Here is a 13,295-nt window from a genome sequence, read left to right on the forward strand (position 1 = left end):
AGATGCTGAAAGCAACAGGTGCAAAAGTATCTATATCCACAGTAAAACGAGTCCTATAGACATAACCTGAAACGCTGCTCAGCAAAGAAGAAGCAACTGCTCCAAAACCGCCATAAAAAGGCCAGACTACGGTTTGCAACTGGACATGGAGACAAAGATCATACTTTTTGGAGAAATGTCCTCTGGTCTGATGAAACAAAAATAGAACTGTTTGGCCATAATGACCATCGTCATGTTTGGAGGAAAAAGGGGGAGGCTTGCAAACCGAAGAACACCATCCCAACCGTGAAGCACGGGAGTGGCACCATCATGTTGTGGGGGTGCTTTGCTGCAGGAGGGGCTGGTGCACTTCACAAAACAGATGGCATCATGAGGTTGGAAAATTATGTGGATATATTGAAGCTACATCTCAAGACATCAGTCAGGAAGTTGAAGCTTGGTCGCAAATGGCTCTTCCAAATGGACAATGAACCCAAGCATACTTCCAAAGTTGTGGCAAAATGGCTTAAGGACAACAAAGTCAAGGTATTGGAGTGGCCATTACAAAGCCCTGACCTCAAGCCTATAGAAAATGTGTGGGCAGTACTGAAAAAGCGTGTGCGAGCAAGGAGACCTACAAACCTGACTCAGTTACACCAGCTCTGTCAGGAGGAATGGGCCAAAATTCACCCAACTTATTGTGGGAAGCTTGTGGAAGGCTACCCGAAACGTTTGACCCACGTTAAACAATTTAAAGGCAATGCTACCAAATACTAATTGAGTGTATGTAAACTTCTGACCCACTGGGAATGTGATGAAAGAAATACAAGCTGAAATAAATCACTCTCAACTATTATTCTGACATTTCACATTCTTAAAATAAATAGGTGATCCTAACTGACCTAAGACAGGGATTTTTTTCTAGGATTAAATGTCAGGAATTGTGAAAAACTGAGTTTAAATGTATTTGGCTAAGGTGTATGTAAACTTCCGACTTCAACTGTACATACCCCAACCAGAAGCCATGGATTACAGGCAACATCCACACTGAGCTAAAGGCTAGCGCTGCCGCTTTCAAGGAACGGGACTCTAACCCGGAACCTTATAAGAAATCCCGCTATAACCTCCAACGAACCATCAAACAGGCAAACATTTGCATACCGCCCCAACCGATCCACAGATCACATAATCTCTATTGCACTCCACACTGCCCTTTCCCACCTGGACAAAAGGAACACCTATGTGAGAATGCTATTCATTGACTACAGCTCAGTGTTCAACACCATAGTGCCCTCAAATCAATAAGCTAAGGACCCTAGGACTAAACACCTCCCTCTGCAACTGGATCCTGGACTTCCTGACGGGCCGCCCCCCAGGTGGTAAGGGTAGTTAACAACACATCTGCCATGCTGATCCTCAACACAGGGGCTCCTCAGGGGTGCGGGCTCAGTCCCCTCCTGTACTCCCTGTTCACTCATGACTGCACGGCCAGGCACGACTCCAACACCATCATTAAGTTTGCCGATGACACATCAGTGGTAGGCCTGAACACCGACAACGACGAGAGCCTATAGGGAGGAGGTCAGAGACCTGGTCATGTGGTGCCAGGACAACAACCTCTCCCTCAACATGATCAAGACAAAGGAGATGATTGTGGACTACAGGAAAAAGAGGACCGAGCACGCCCCCATTCTCATCGACAGGGCTGGAGTGGAGCAGGTTGAGAGCTACAAATTCCTTGGTGTCCACATCACCAACAAACTAACATGGTACAAGCACACCAAGACAGTCGTGAAGAGGACACAACAAAACCTATTCCCCCTCAGGAGACTGAAAAGACTTGGCATGGGTCCTCAGATCCTGAAAAGGTTCTACAGCTGCACCATCGAGAGCATCCGGACTGGTTGCATCACTGCCTGGTATGGCAACAGTTCGGCCTCCGACCGCAAGGCACTACAGAGGGTAGTGCGAACGGCCCTGTGCATCACTGGGGTCAAGTTTCCTGCCATCCAGGACCTCTATACAAGGCAGTGTCAGAGGAAGGCCCTAAAAATTGTCAAAGAGACCAGCCACCCTAGTCATAGACTGCTCTCTCTGCTACCGCAAGGCAAGCGGTACCGGAGCGTCAAGTCTAGGTCCAAGAGGCTTCTAAACAGCTTCTACTCCCAAGCCATAAGACTCCTGAACACCTAATCGAATGGCTACCCAGACTATTTGCATTGCCCCCCCCCATCCCCCCATTTTACACTGCTGCTACTCTCGCTTGTCATCATCTATGCATAGTCACTTTAATAACTCTACCTACATGTACATATTACCTCAACTAACCGGTGCCCCCGCACATTGACTCTGTACCGGTACCCCCTGTATTTGGTCTCGCTATTGTTATTTTACTGCTGCTCTTTAATTACTTGTTACTTTCATTTCTTATTCTTATCCGTATGTTTTTAAACTGCATTGTTGGTTAGGGGCTCGTCAGTAAGCATTTCACTGTAAGGTCTACACCGGTTGTACTCGGTGCATGTGACTAATACAATTTGATGTGTCTGCCCAGTCGGCGCCACCAGTGGGGCCACTTCAGGCTGAGGAGTGAGTTTCACACATCCCTGTGTGCTACACTAGCAAACTGCAACCTATCATTAAGTCATGCTGCAATCAGCTTGCAATAGCAAGCTTATGCAATCCATAACATGCACTTCTCTTTTGTGTAGATAAGATGAGCAGGGTGGGGAAAACTCAGAATGATGACTATCCTCAGCCGACCTGGGTTCAAATACTACTTTAAATAATTTCAAATAATTTGTGCTTGATTGAGCTTGCTTGGCTAAACAGACAAATGTGTCAAATCGGAAGGCCTGTTGTCCGAACCTCTGGCAGTCTCTATGGGGGTTTAATTCTCTGGCCGACACTTTTCTCTGTCCGCACCCGCCCGCCCGTCTAGCATCACTACTCTGGACGGTTCTGACGTAGAATATGTGGACAACTACAAATAGCTGGGTGTCTGGTTAGACTGTGAACTCTCCTTCCAGACTCACATTAAGCATCTCCAATCCAAAATTAAATCTAGAATCGGCTTCCTATTTCGCAACAAAGCATCCTCACTCATGCTGCCAAACATACCCTCATAAAACTGACTATCCTACCGATCCTTGACTTCGGCGATGTCATTTACAAAATAACTCTACTCAGCAAATTGGATGTAGTCTATCACAGTGCCATCTGTTTTGTCACCAAAGCCATATATACTACCCAACACTGCGACCTGTATGCTCTCGTTGGCTGGCCCTCGCTTCATATCCGTCGCCAAACCCACTATAAGTCATTGCTAGGTAAAGCCGCGCCTTATCTCAGCTCATCTGTCACCATAGCAGCACCCACCCGTAGCACATGCTCCAGCAGGTATATTTCACGTCACCCCCAAAGCCAACTCTTCCTTTGGCCGCCTTTCCTTCCAGTTCTCTGCTGCCAATGACTGGAACGAAGTGCAAAAATCAATGAAGCTGGAGACTTATATCTCCCTCACTAACTTTAAACATCAGCTGTCAGAGCAGCTTACTGTTCATGGCACCTGTACATAGTCCATCTGTAAATAGCCCACCCAACTACCTCATCCCCATATTTCTTCTTTTTTTTTTGCGTCTTTGCACCCCAGGATTTCTACTTGCACATTCATCTTCTGCACATCTATCACTCCAGTGTTTAATTTCTAAATTGAAATGATTTTGCCGCTATGGCCTATTTATTGCCTTACCTCCATAATCTTATTACATTTTAGAGGTCGACCGATTAATCGGAATGGCCGATTAATTAGGGCCGATTTCAAGTTTTCATAACAATCGGTAATTGGCATTTTTGGACACCGATCATGGCCGATTAGCTTGTCTAGCTTGTCCTGCGTTGCATATAATCGATGCGGTGCCTGTTAATTTATCATTGAATCACAGCCTACTTTGCCAAACGGGTGATTTAACAAGCGCATTCGCGAAAAAAGCACTGTCGTTGCACCAATGTGTACCTAACCATAAACATCAACGCCTTTCTTAAAATCAATACACAAGTATATATTTTTAAACCTGCATATTTAGTTAATATTGCCTGCTAACATAAATTTCTTTTAACTAGGGAAATTGTGTCACTTCTCTTGCGTTCTGTGCAACAGAGTCGGGGTATATGCAGCAGTTTGGGCCGCCTGGCTCGTTGCTAACTGTGTGAAGACCATTTCTTCCTAACAAAGACAGCCAACTTCGCCAAACGGGGGATGATGTAACAAAAGCGCATTTGCGAAAAAAGCACAATCGTTGCACGAATGTACCTAACCATAAACATCAATGCCTTTCTTAAAATTAATACACAAGTATATATTTTTAAACCTGCATATTTAGTTAAAATAAATTCATGTTAGCAGGCAATATTAATCTAGGAAAATTGTGTCACTTCTCTTGCGTTCATTGCACGCAGAGTCAGGGTATATGCAACAGCTTGGGCCGCCTGGCTCGTTGCGAACTAATTTGCCAGAATTTTACGTAATTATGACATAACATTGAAGGTTGTGCAATGTAACAGGAATATTTAGACTTATGGATGCCACCCGTTAGATAAAATACGGAACAGTTCCGTATTTCACTGAAAGAATAAACGTTTTGTTTTCGAAATGATAGTTTCCGGATTTGACCATATTAATGACCTAAGGCTCGTATTTATGTGTGTTATTACATTATAACACAGTATCTCCCGGGTGGCGCAGTGGTCTAGGGCACTGCATCGCAGTGCTAGCTGCGCCACCAGAGTCTCTGGGTTCGCGCCCAGGCTGGGCTGGGTTCGCGCCCAGGCTCTGTCGCAGCCGGCCGCAACCGGGAGGTCCGTGGGGCGACGCACAATTGGCATAGCGTCGTCCGGGTTAGGGAGGGTTTGGCTGGTAGGGATATCCTTGTCTCAGTATGTAAAATGTAATAAAAAAAAAATGTATGCACTCTACTGTAAGTCGCTCTGGATAAGAGCGTCTGCTAAATGACTAAAATGTAAATGTAAATAATTAAGTCTATGATTTGTAGAGCAGTCTGACTGAGCGGTGGTAGGCAGCAGTACGCTCGTAAGCATTAATTCAAACAGCACTTTACTGCGATTTCCAGTAGCTCAATGCTTCAAGCATTGCGCTGTTTATGACGTCAAGCCTATCAACTCCCGAGATTAGGCTGGCAATACTAAAGTACCTATTAGAACATCCAATAGTCAAAGGTATATGGAATACAAATGGTATAGAGAGAAATAGTCCTATAATAACTACAACCTAAAACTTCTTACCTGGGAATATTGAAGACTCATGATAAAAGGAACCACCAGCTTTCATCTGTTCTCATGTTCTGAGCAAGGAACTTAAACGTTAGCTTTTTTACATGGCACATATTGCACTTTTACTTTCTTCTCCAACACTTTGTTTTTGCATTATTTAAACCAAATTGAACATGTTTCATTATTTATTTGAGACTAAATTGATTTTATTGATGTATTATATTAAGTTCAAATAAAAGGGTTCATTGTTCATTCAGTATTGTTGTAATTGTCATTATTACAAATATAACATTTTTATTTTATATAATCGGCTGATCAATCAATATCGGCTTTTTTTGGTCCTCCAATAACCGGTATCGGCGTTGAAAAATCATTGGTCGACCTCTACTACATTTGCACACACTGAATATAGACTTTTCTATTGTGTTATTGACTGTACGTTTGTTTATCCCATGTGTAACTCTGTGTTGTTTGTGTCGCACTGCTTTGCTCTATCTTGGCCAGTTCGCAGTTGTAAATGAGAACTTGTTCTCAACTGGCCTACCTGGTTAAATAAAGGTGAAATAAAATATATATATATATTTTTTAATGGTCCCAAAACTGTAAATCTCGCCTATCCGGCACTCCATGCAGTCTACTCTAGACTATAGAGCAAACGCTCAAAGTATTAGAAATAGTTAAAATGGTATTTTAACCCACCAGGTCTGATCCTCAAATCAAATCCTCAGTGAGTGCTCATATGGGAGCTGAACAGCCCAGTACAGACAATGCTGAAAGAAATGCCTTTAGAGACTGTTTGTGGCTGACCTACTTCTTACAGAGAACACAGTGAATTTGTAGTCCCAAATGGTACCATTTTCCCTATGTAGTGCACTACTTTTGACCAAAGAGCGAGCCTGGTCAAAAGTACGGTACTATGAAGGTAATAGGATGCCATTTGGTACACACAGGTGTGTTTACAGTCCCATGAACGGTCGATGTGTCCTTGCGCAAATAGCTCTGGATAAGTCTCTGCTAAATGACTCAAATTTACAAAATGTAAGACATTCATTAACTACAACCCACTGTATTATCAAGTGGAAATAATACAGGTATTTAAGATTTTGCAAACTATGGTCAAAGAGCAAACTCGGTGGCATACATAGTGGCTGATGTCATAGAATATTTACATTGTTACAATACTATCTATATCCCTCAAACTCAGGTCTATACCTCAAAGCCCATTGTTCCCCTCTAATCAGGGACTGTGAACTTGTCTAAAATGTGTGTGCTGAATTTTTAAAAAGCTGCTCATGTTCTTCCACAAGTCTGATGCTTTGTCACAATAATCGACTGCTTGATATTAGTCACATAAAGAACTTGTGTTAAAAAAAAAAACTTGGCCAGGATTCTCCAACAATTATGTTGATCAACTTCCAAAGGTTTAGACAAGTTTAATTTCTAGCATACAGCAACCAACGCGAACACCAACAAAATTGAAATAAACTATGAATTCATCCACCACTTGCCTTGTTCTCCCGAATCGCACGCTGAGTAAGTAGAGCGCCAAAAAGCCAAGAAACAATGGTAAAACAAACTCTAACATTTCGTTTGGAAATCATCAGACATTCCACAATAAATAAAACCTCGGGAAGTTGTAATCGATAGCTGAAGTCAACCGTTCTCAGTCATACTGCCAACCAGTGTCGCCAAAATATTTTCAGGGGAAGTTAGTGCCAACCAGTTCGGTTTTGGTCACGTGGGTTCGCACGTAGTGATACAAATCATGAAATATATTTATGCACATTACAGACAGTAGACTACAGCAAAATAAAACTCAATTGATCGAACATGAAATGTATTTCAATATGACTGAAAATAGGCCTATAGCCAAGTACTGTTTATATTTGAATGCAGTCATCTCTGTTTTCTTTTTATACGTCACTTGTTTGTATCAATTGCAAAGACATTGGCAATTTTGATGAAGTGACGCGGGAGGGCAAAAATCATTATGACGCTTGTATCTGTTTTACGAGTGGAGGCAGGCGTTAGATTACGAGCGTTTTCAAATGCAACGTTAAAAACAATGGTTTTGGGAAACCGCTCGGAAGATTTAACGACGCTCCTACTAAGGTTCTAACGATGAATTTGAAGCCTTAAAATGAGCCCTGACCACTAGGCTATCTAACAAAGACCTGTGTTAGGCGGGACAATGTATCATTTATTAGGCTGCAGGAAGTCAGTAGAAGGCCTAAATTCACAGTTGATGAACGAAGCCTTGTCTATGTGTAGCAATGCTATAGTGTTGAGCTCAATACATGTTTTTCTGTTGGATTTTGTCTGCGGTCTAGTCTATTGCCGCGTTCAAGACACCTAGGAACTCGGGGGGGGGAACGAGCTCTGACTGGGAAGACCCCAACTCGTAATTCCAAAATGGAAACATCGGTATCTTTCTAGAGTTCTGACTTTCCGACCTGAAGATCACTGTCGTCATTATTTGACCTCGTTTTTTGCCCCGATTTCCCAGTTTTTTTGAAAGCACCATATATCCTCTCTAGAACATGGTCTATTTTTTTATTGAACATTTATTTAACTAGGCAAGTCAGTTAAGAAAAACATCTTATTTAAAATGATGGCCTACCAAAAGGCAAATGGCCTCCTACGGGGATGGGGGCTGGGATTAAAAATTTAAAATATAGGACAAAACACACATGACAAGAGAGACACTACATAAAGAGAGACCTAAAACAACAACATAGCATGGCAGCAACACATGAAAACATGAAAATTTGAACAACACATGAAAAAATCCTACAATGCATGAACTCCTGTCTTGTTGCTGCATGTGCACAAACAGCTAAATAACTGAGGCATAGGGCGTAGCCTACCTGCCTACCTGCCTAGCCTTCCTGCCTTGCCTACTACTGTAAACAAAGAACAATGGCATATAATTACTTTAATTTATAAACTGGGTGGTTCGAGCCCTGAATGCTGATTGGCTGACAGCCATGGTATATCAGATCGTGTACCACTGGTATGACAAAATGTTTATTTTTACTGCTCAAATTACATTGGTAACCGGGAATATAGTAGCAATAAGGCACCTCGGGGGTTTGTGATATATGGCCAGTATACCACGGCTAAGAACTGTGTCCAGGCACTCCGCTTTGCGTAGTGCATAAGAACAGCCCTTAGCCGTGGTATATTGGCCATATAACGACACCCCCCCGGGCCTTATTACTTAAGTATACAACGGGTGGGTCTAATCCTGAATGCTGATAGGTGCTGATATTCCATCCGGTGTCTATTCCACAAGTTACAAATGGCTAAATCTATGACGTTAAAATGCCTATTTACTCTGTTCCATCTGACTGCGCAATCCACTGTCTCATCAGCCCAGGCACGGAAGTTATAAACTTGATCTCCACTATAAAAAGCATCTAGACATGATCTCACATTTCTTTTAGACTAACATTTAGTTTTCAACAGTGGAGATATGTATAAACCTTGCTCTTTGTCTCTGACATTTTCAACATTGTTTACATTTTCAAATTCGATGTCCAACTGTCCCATAGCAATGAACGTGTAGGAGTCGGGACGAGAGAGGCAGGCAGCTTTTCTCAGCCAGTCGAAATCATGAATCAGCTGGCATCATTTTAATATATACAAAGAAATGTCAATTGAAAAAAGGTCAAATGAAACGAAGTGCACCTCGTTTGCAGTCTTTCCAGCTTCAGTTTGAAGTTATTTTGTGTTATCTGTGTTGTTGGCTAGCTCCTCTGAACAACAGTGTCCTAACGAGAGAGCACATTTTCTATGCCAGGTGAAATCGTGCCTCATTAGCTCATTGTTATGGACGCATCCAAGTAAATGTCACTAGGAAACAGGTTAAACAAATGCAGCTACTGTTGTTATTCTGTCTGCACTGTTTGATGTGACTATGAGTTAGCCGTAGTTGGCTAGCTAGCAAGCAAGGGATAAGAACGTTGCCAGACAGTATGGCAATGGAACATTTGGAACGAACGACTGGGTCGCGTCCATAGATACAGAACAAAAAGACATGAACTACTGGGTCGGGTCTCTGGCAACCTAGCCAATGGAACGAACAACCAGCTGGCTTGGGTAGAAACCCTACATTTGTTTCGGGACTATATCTTGTGGAAAGATGAAATAGTATGAATAATTTCAGCAAAAGAAAGTTTTCAATTAAAATATGTGTCACGATCGTCTTGACTTTGTAGAGAGGACCAAAACGCAGCGTGTGAGAAATACATTCTTCTTTTATTTTAGAAGAGCAACGAATGAAACAAAACAACAAACTGACGACCGTGAAGCTATATAAACAAAATGGTGCTGACACTGACCACTACACACTGACATAGACAATTACCCACAACCAGCTAAAGCCTATGGCTGCCTTAAATATGGCTCCCAATCAGAGACAACAATAACCAGCTGTCTCTAATTGAGAACCAATTCAGGCAACCATAGACTTTCCTAGACACCTACACTGAACACTAAACCATCTACTCTACTTAACCCCCTAAACCAAACAACACCCTAGACAATACAAAAACACATACTTCACCATGTCACACCCTGACCTAACTAAAATAATAATGAAAACAAAGATAACTAAGGCCAGGGTGTGACAATATGTCAATTATGTGGGAGCAAAACTCATGACTATGATTACATTTCCAATATTAGCAGCATCTAGGCTTTCCACTTTGAAGAGCTGAGACAGAATGGCTATATAAGGAATGGAACATATAGGACCAGGGCCCCGCTACCAATATAACCTATACAGCTGTCAGATGTGGGCGTTAACAAGCAAGCTCTGAGATGAAAATAAAATAATGGAGAAAGGTCAAGGGAAGCTATTTTCATATAGAGGGAGGGGACTCTATACGTTATGCAAAGACAGAATCCTATAAAGGCAGGACTCTGTAATATGAGAATTTAGTCTCTTTCCATGGAGGGGCTCGGCTCTGTTACGTTTGTGATAGGGTCCTTCCATGGAAGGGCTCAGCTTTGCTACTTTGTATTAAAGTCTATATTGAATTCACAAGTTCTTGTAAGAGTGTTATATTTCTGAGACAATTTTCCACGACAATCATTATTTGAATATGTTGGTAACCTTCGACTCCGTCTTGGGCCTAACAACACCTATGCCAATATGTCCTCCAAAAACCGTCTTCTCTGGCATTATCACTTAAATAAAGGACATGTCATCATCAATGCATGCAGTTGCTGGAGGGTTTCTTTCTGATAAAATAAAATCCCTTCCATTTGGATGTTGCTGTATCTCAACTTTATACAGGCTAATCCCGGTTAGGCCAGAACTAAAATATTGCATCATTTGGTCAGATCTGTCCACGAGAGATTATACAGGGTTAGAACCTTCAACAGTATTATTTATTCACATATTGTGCAGTATCACATCATCAAATCAAATCAAAATGTATTTGTCACATGTACCGAATACAACAGTGAAATGCTTACTTACGAGCCCTTATTAACCAACAATGCAGAGTTGAAAAAAGTAAGAAAAATGTGCTAAATAAACGAAAGGAAAAATAGTAACACAATGACATAAAAATAACAACACAAGGGGTACTGGTACCGAATCAATGTGTAGGTGTATGCAAGGGTTAGTCGAGGTGATTTAGGTAATATGTACATGTAGATAGGGGTAAAGTAACTATGCATAGATAATAAACAGAGTAGCAGCAGCATATGTGAAGAGTGTGAAGGAATGTAATGCGTGTGTGGGGGGCGTCAATATGCATGTTTTGGAGTTTCGGTGTAGTATGTGTGAGTGTGTGGTTAGGGTCCAGTAAGTGTACTGTGCAAGAGAGTCAGTGCAAAAAATAAGAATAATAAGAATAAATACAAATAAAATAAGAGTGTCAATGCAAATAGTCAGGATAGCCATTTCATTAAATGTTCAGCAGTCTCATGGCTTGGGGGTAGAAGCTGTTAAGTAGGCCTTTTGGTCCCAGACCTGGCACGATCTGGCACGTACCGGATACCGCTTGCTTTTTGAGGATCTGAGGACCCATGCCAAATGTTTTCAAGAATAGGTGTTGTCGTGCCCTCTTCACAACTGTCTTGGTGTGTTTGGACAATGATAGGTCCTTAGTGATGTGGACACCAAGGAACTTGAAGCTCTCGACCGGCTCCAATATAGCCCTGTTGATGTGAATGGGGGCATGCCCGGCCCTCCTTTTCCTGGAGTCCATGATCAGCTCCTTTGTCTTGCTCATGTTGAGGAGAAGATTGTTGTACTGGCACCACACTGCCAGGTCTCTGATCTCCTCCCTATAGGCTGTCTCATCATTGTCAGTGATCAGGCCTACCACATTCGCATCGTCGGCAAACTTAATGATGATGTTGGAGTCATGCGTGGCCACACAGTCATGGGTGAACAGGGAGTACAGGAGGGGACTAAGCACGCACTCCTGAAGGGCCCCCGTGTTGACGGTAAGCGTGGTGGATGTGTTGTTGCCTACTCTCACCACCTGGGGGAGGCCCGTCAGGAAGTTCAGGATCCAGTTGCAGAGGGAGGTGAAACCAATACGCTCCTTCTGCTCCAGTCATTACCACGAGCCCATTCTCTCCAATTAAGGTGCCACCAACCTCCTGTGACGTACGGTCACTGTGGGGATGACGTTGAAAAATGCACTTATTAACGAGCTGTGTGGGAGAGTTTTTCAGTCATCTGGTGATTCTCAGTAACTATACTGATATAAGTTTAAATATTAGACATGTGTTAACAGAATGAAGGCTGAACCCATGTGAGTGTACAAAGCTGGATCAACATCGAGTCAACTATTTGACATGTAAAAAACAGAACGTAAGTAGAATCTGTGTGGATGAGGCAAGGTAGACCAACAAGACGTGACTGGTCTGGGCCATATCGGATCTTGTGAAGGCTACTGGACACGCACATGGGTTAATCATACATAGACAACATCGGCCTGAACTTGTGAAGACCTTTGGACAGGAACATTAGCTAATCAGTGATAGGCACCAGTAGGAGTATGCATGTCACGCCACCAATATAATCTATGCCCCAATGTCTGAGCCAATAAGAGAATGGAAACTAAGTAAGACAACAAGATTCGTAAAGTGGAGTGACAACGTTATATAAGGGTAAGACTGTATAAAAGCCAAGTATTAAGAATGAAGATTCAGTTCTTCCATGGAATTGCTCGGCTTTGTTACTGTTTGTAATAAAGTGTAATTGAATTTACAAGCTCCGGTATCTGAGAAGTATTTGATTGAATATTTTCCACAACAGCTGGTGACTGATGTGGAATACTCCTCAATGCCATCGGATTAATCCCGGAACATATTTCAGTCTGTGCTTGTGAAACAGTCCTCAAGCTTAGCATCCGCTTCCTCGGACCACTTCCATATTGAGCACGTCACTGGTTCTTCATGTTTGAGTTTTTGCTTGTAAGCAGGTTTCAGGAGGATAGAGTTATGGTCAGATTTTCCAAGTAGAGGGCGAGGGAGAGCTTTGTATACATCTCTGTGTGTGGAATAAAAGTGATCTAGAGTTTTTTTTCCATCTAATTGCACATGTGACATATTGCTAAAAATTTGGTAAAACAGATTTCAGTTTTCCTACATTAATGTCCCTGGCCACTAGGATATATCATGGATATCTAAACAGGTTGTGTTGTGCTGAATGTAAAATTGAATATCCATTTTTAGATGAGGAAAGAATTACAGAGAATACAGAAGTAATGTCAACATCATTACATCAATGTCCGGTTAATACATTTTGTGTTTAATACAAATATAGAAGTGTTTGTTGGAAAGGATGAGTGTATTGATGAATAACGGAAGTCATAGGGAAGAGTCAGGGGCCATCAGATTTCCCAAGACAACTAGCAGAATTAACCTCCTAGTGACAAAAGCAACGGTAAACTGGCAATATTGACTCCAAAAATGGCCAGCGTATACTTAGCTCAAGACTAAGGTCAAGTCACAAACCGTAAGAGCATATATGGTTTATTTTATACATTCCTGAAATG

General features: G+C 42.1%; 1 protein-coding gene across 2 annotated transcripts in view; it reads right to left on the reverse strand.

The window, feature by feature from the left end:
• Positions 1 to 7,058, reverse strand: part of LOC120020376 (cytochrome P450 7B1-like) — a 30,501-nt gene extending 23,443 nt beyond the window's left edge. Inside the window, exon 1 of one of the 2 annotated variants that reach the window (XM_038963978.1) lies at positions 6,777 to 7,058. In XM_038963978.1, the coding sequence (XP_038819906.1) occupies positions 6,777 to 6,853 (77 nt within the window). In that variant the 5' untranslated portion in view covers positions 6,854 to 7,058. Of the gene's footprint in view, positions 1 to 5,967; positions 6,051 to 6,776 lie in introns of those variants that run through there. The other variant, XM_038963979.1, reaches the window with a different exon arrangement.
• Between the last annotated feature and the right edge of the window lie 6,237 nt (positions 7,059 to 13,295).

The sequence above is a fragment of the Salvelinus namaycush genome, chromosome 25 (assembly GCF_016432855.1).
Source record: "Salvelinus namaycush isolate Seneca chromosome 25, SaNama_1.0, whole genome shotgun sequence".
NCBI classification, from domain to species: Eukaryota; Metazoa; Chordata; class Actinopteri; order Salmoniformes; family Salmonidae; genus Salvelinus; species Salvelinus namaycush.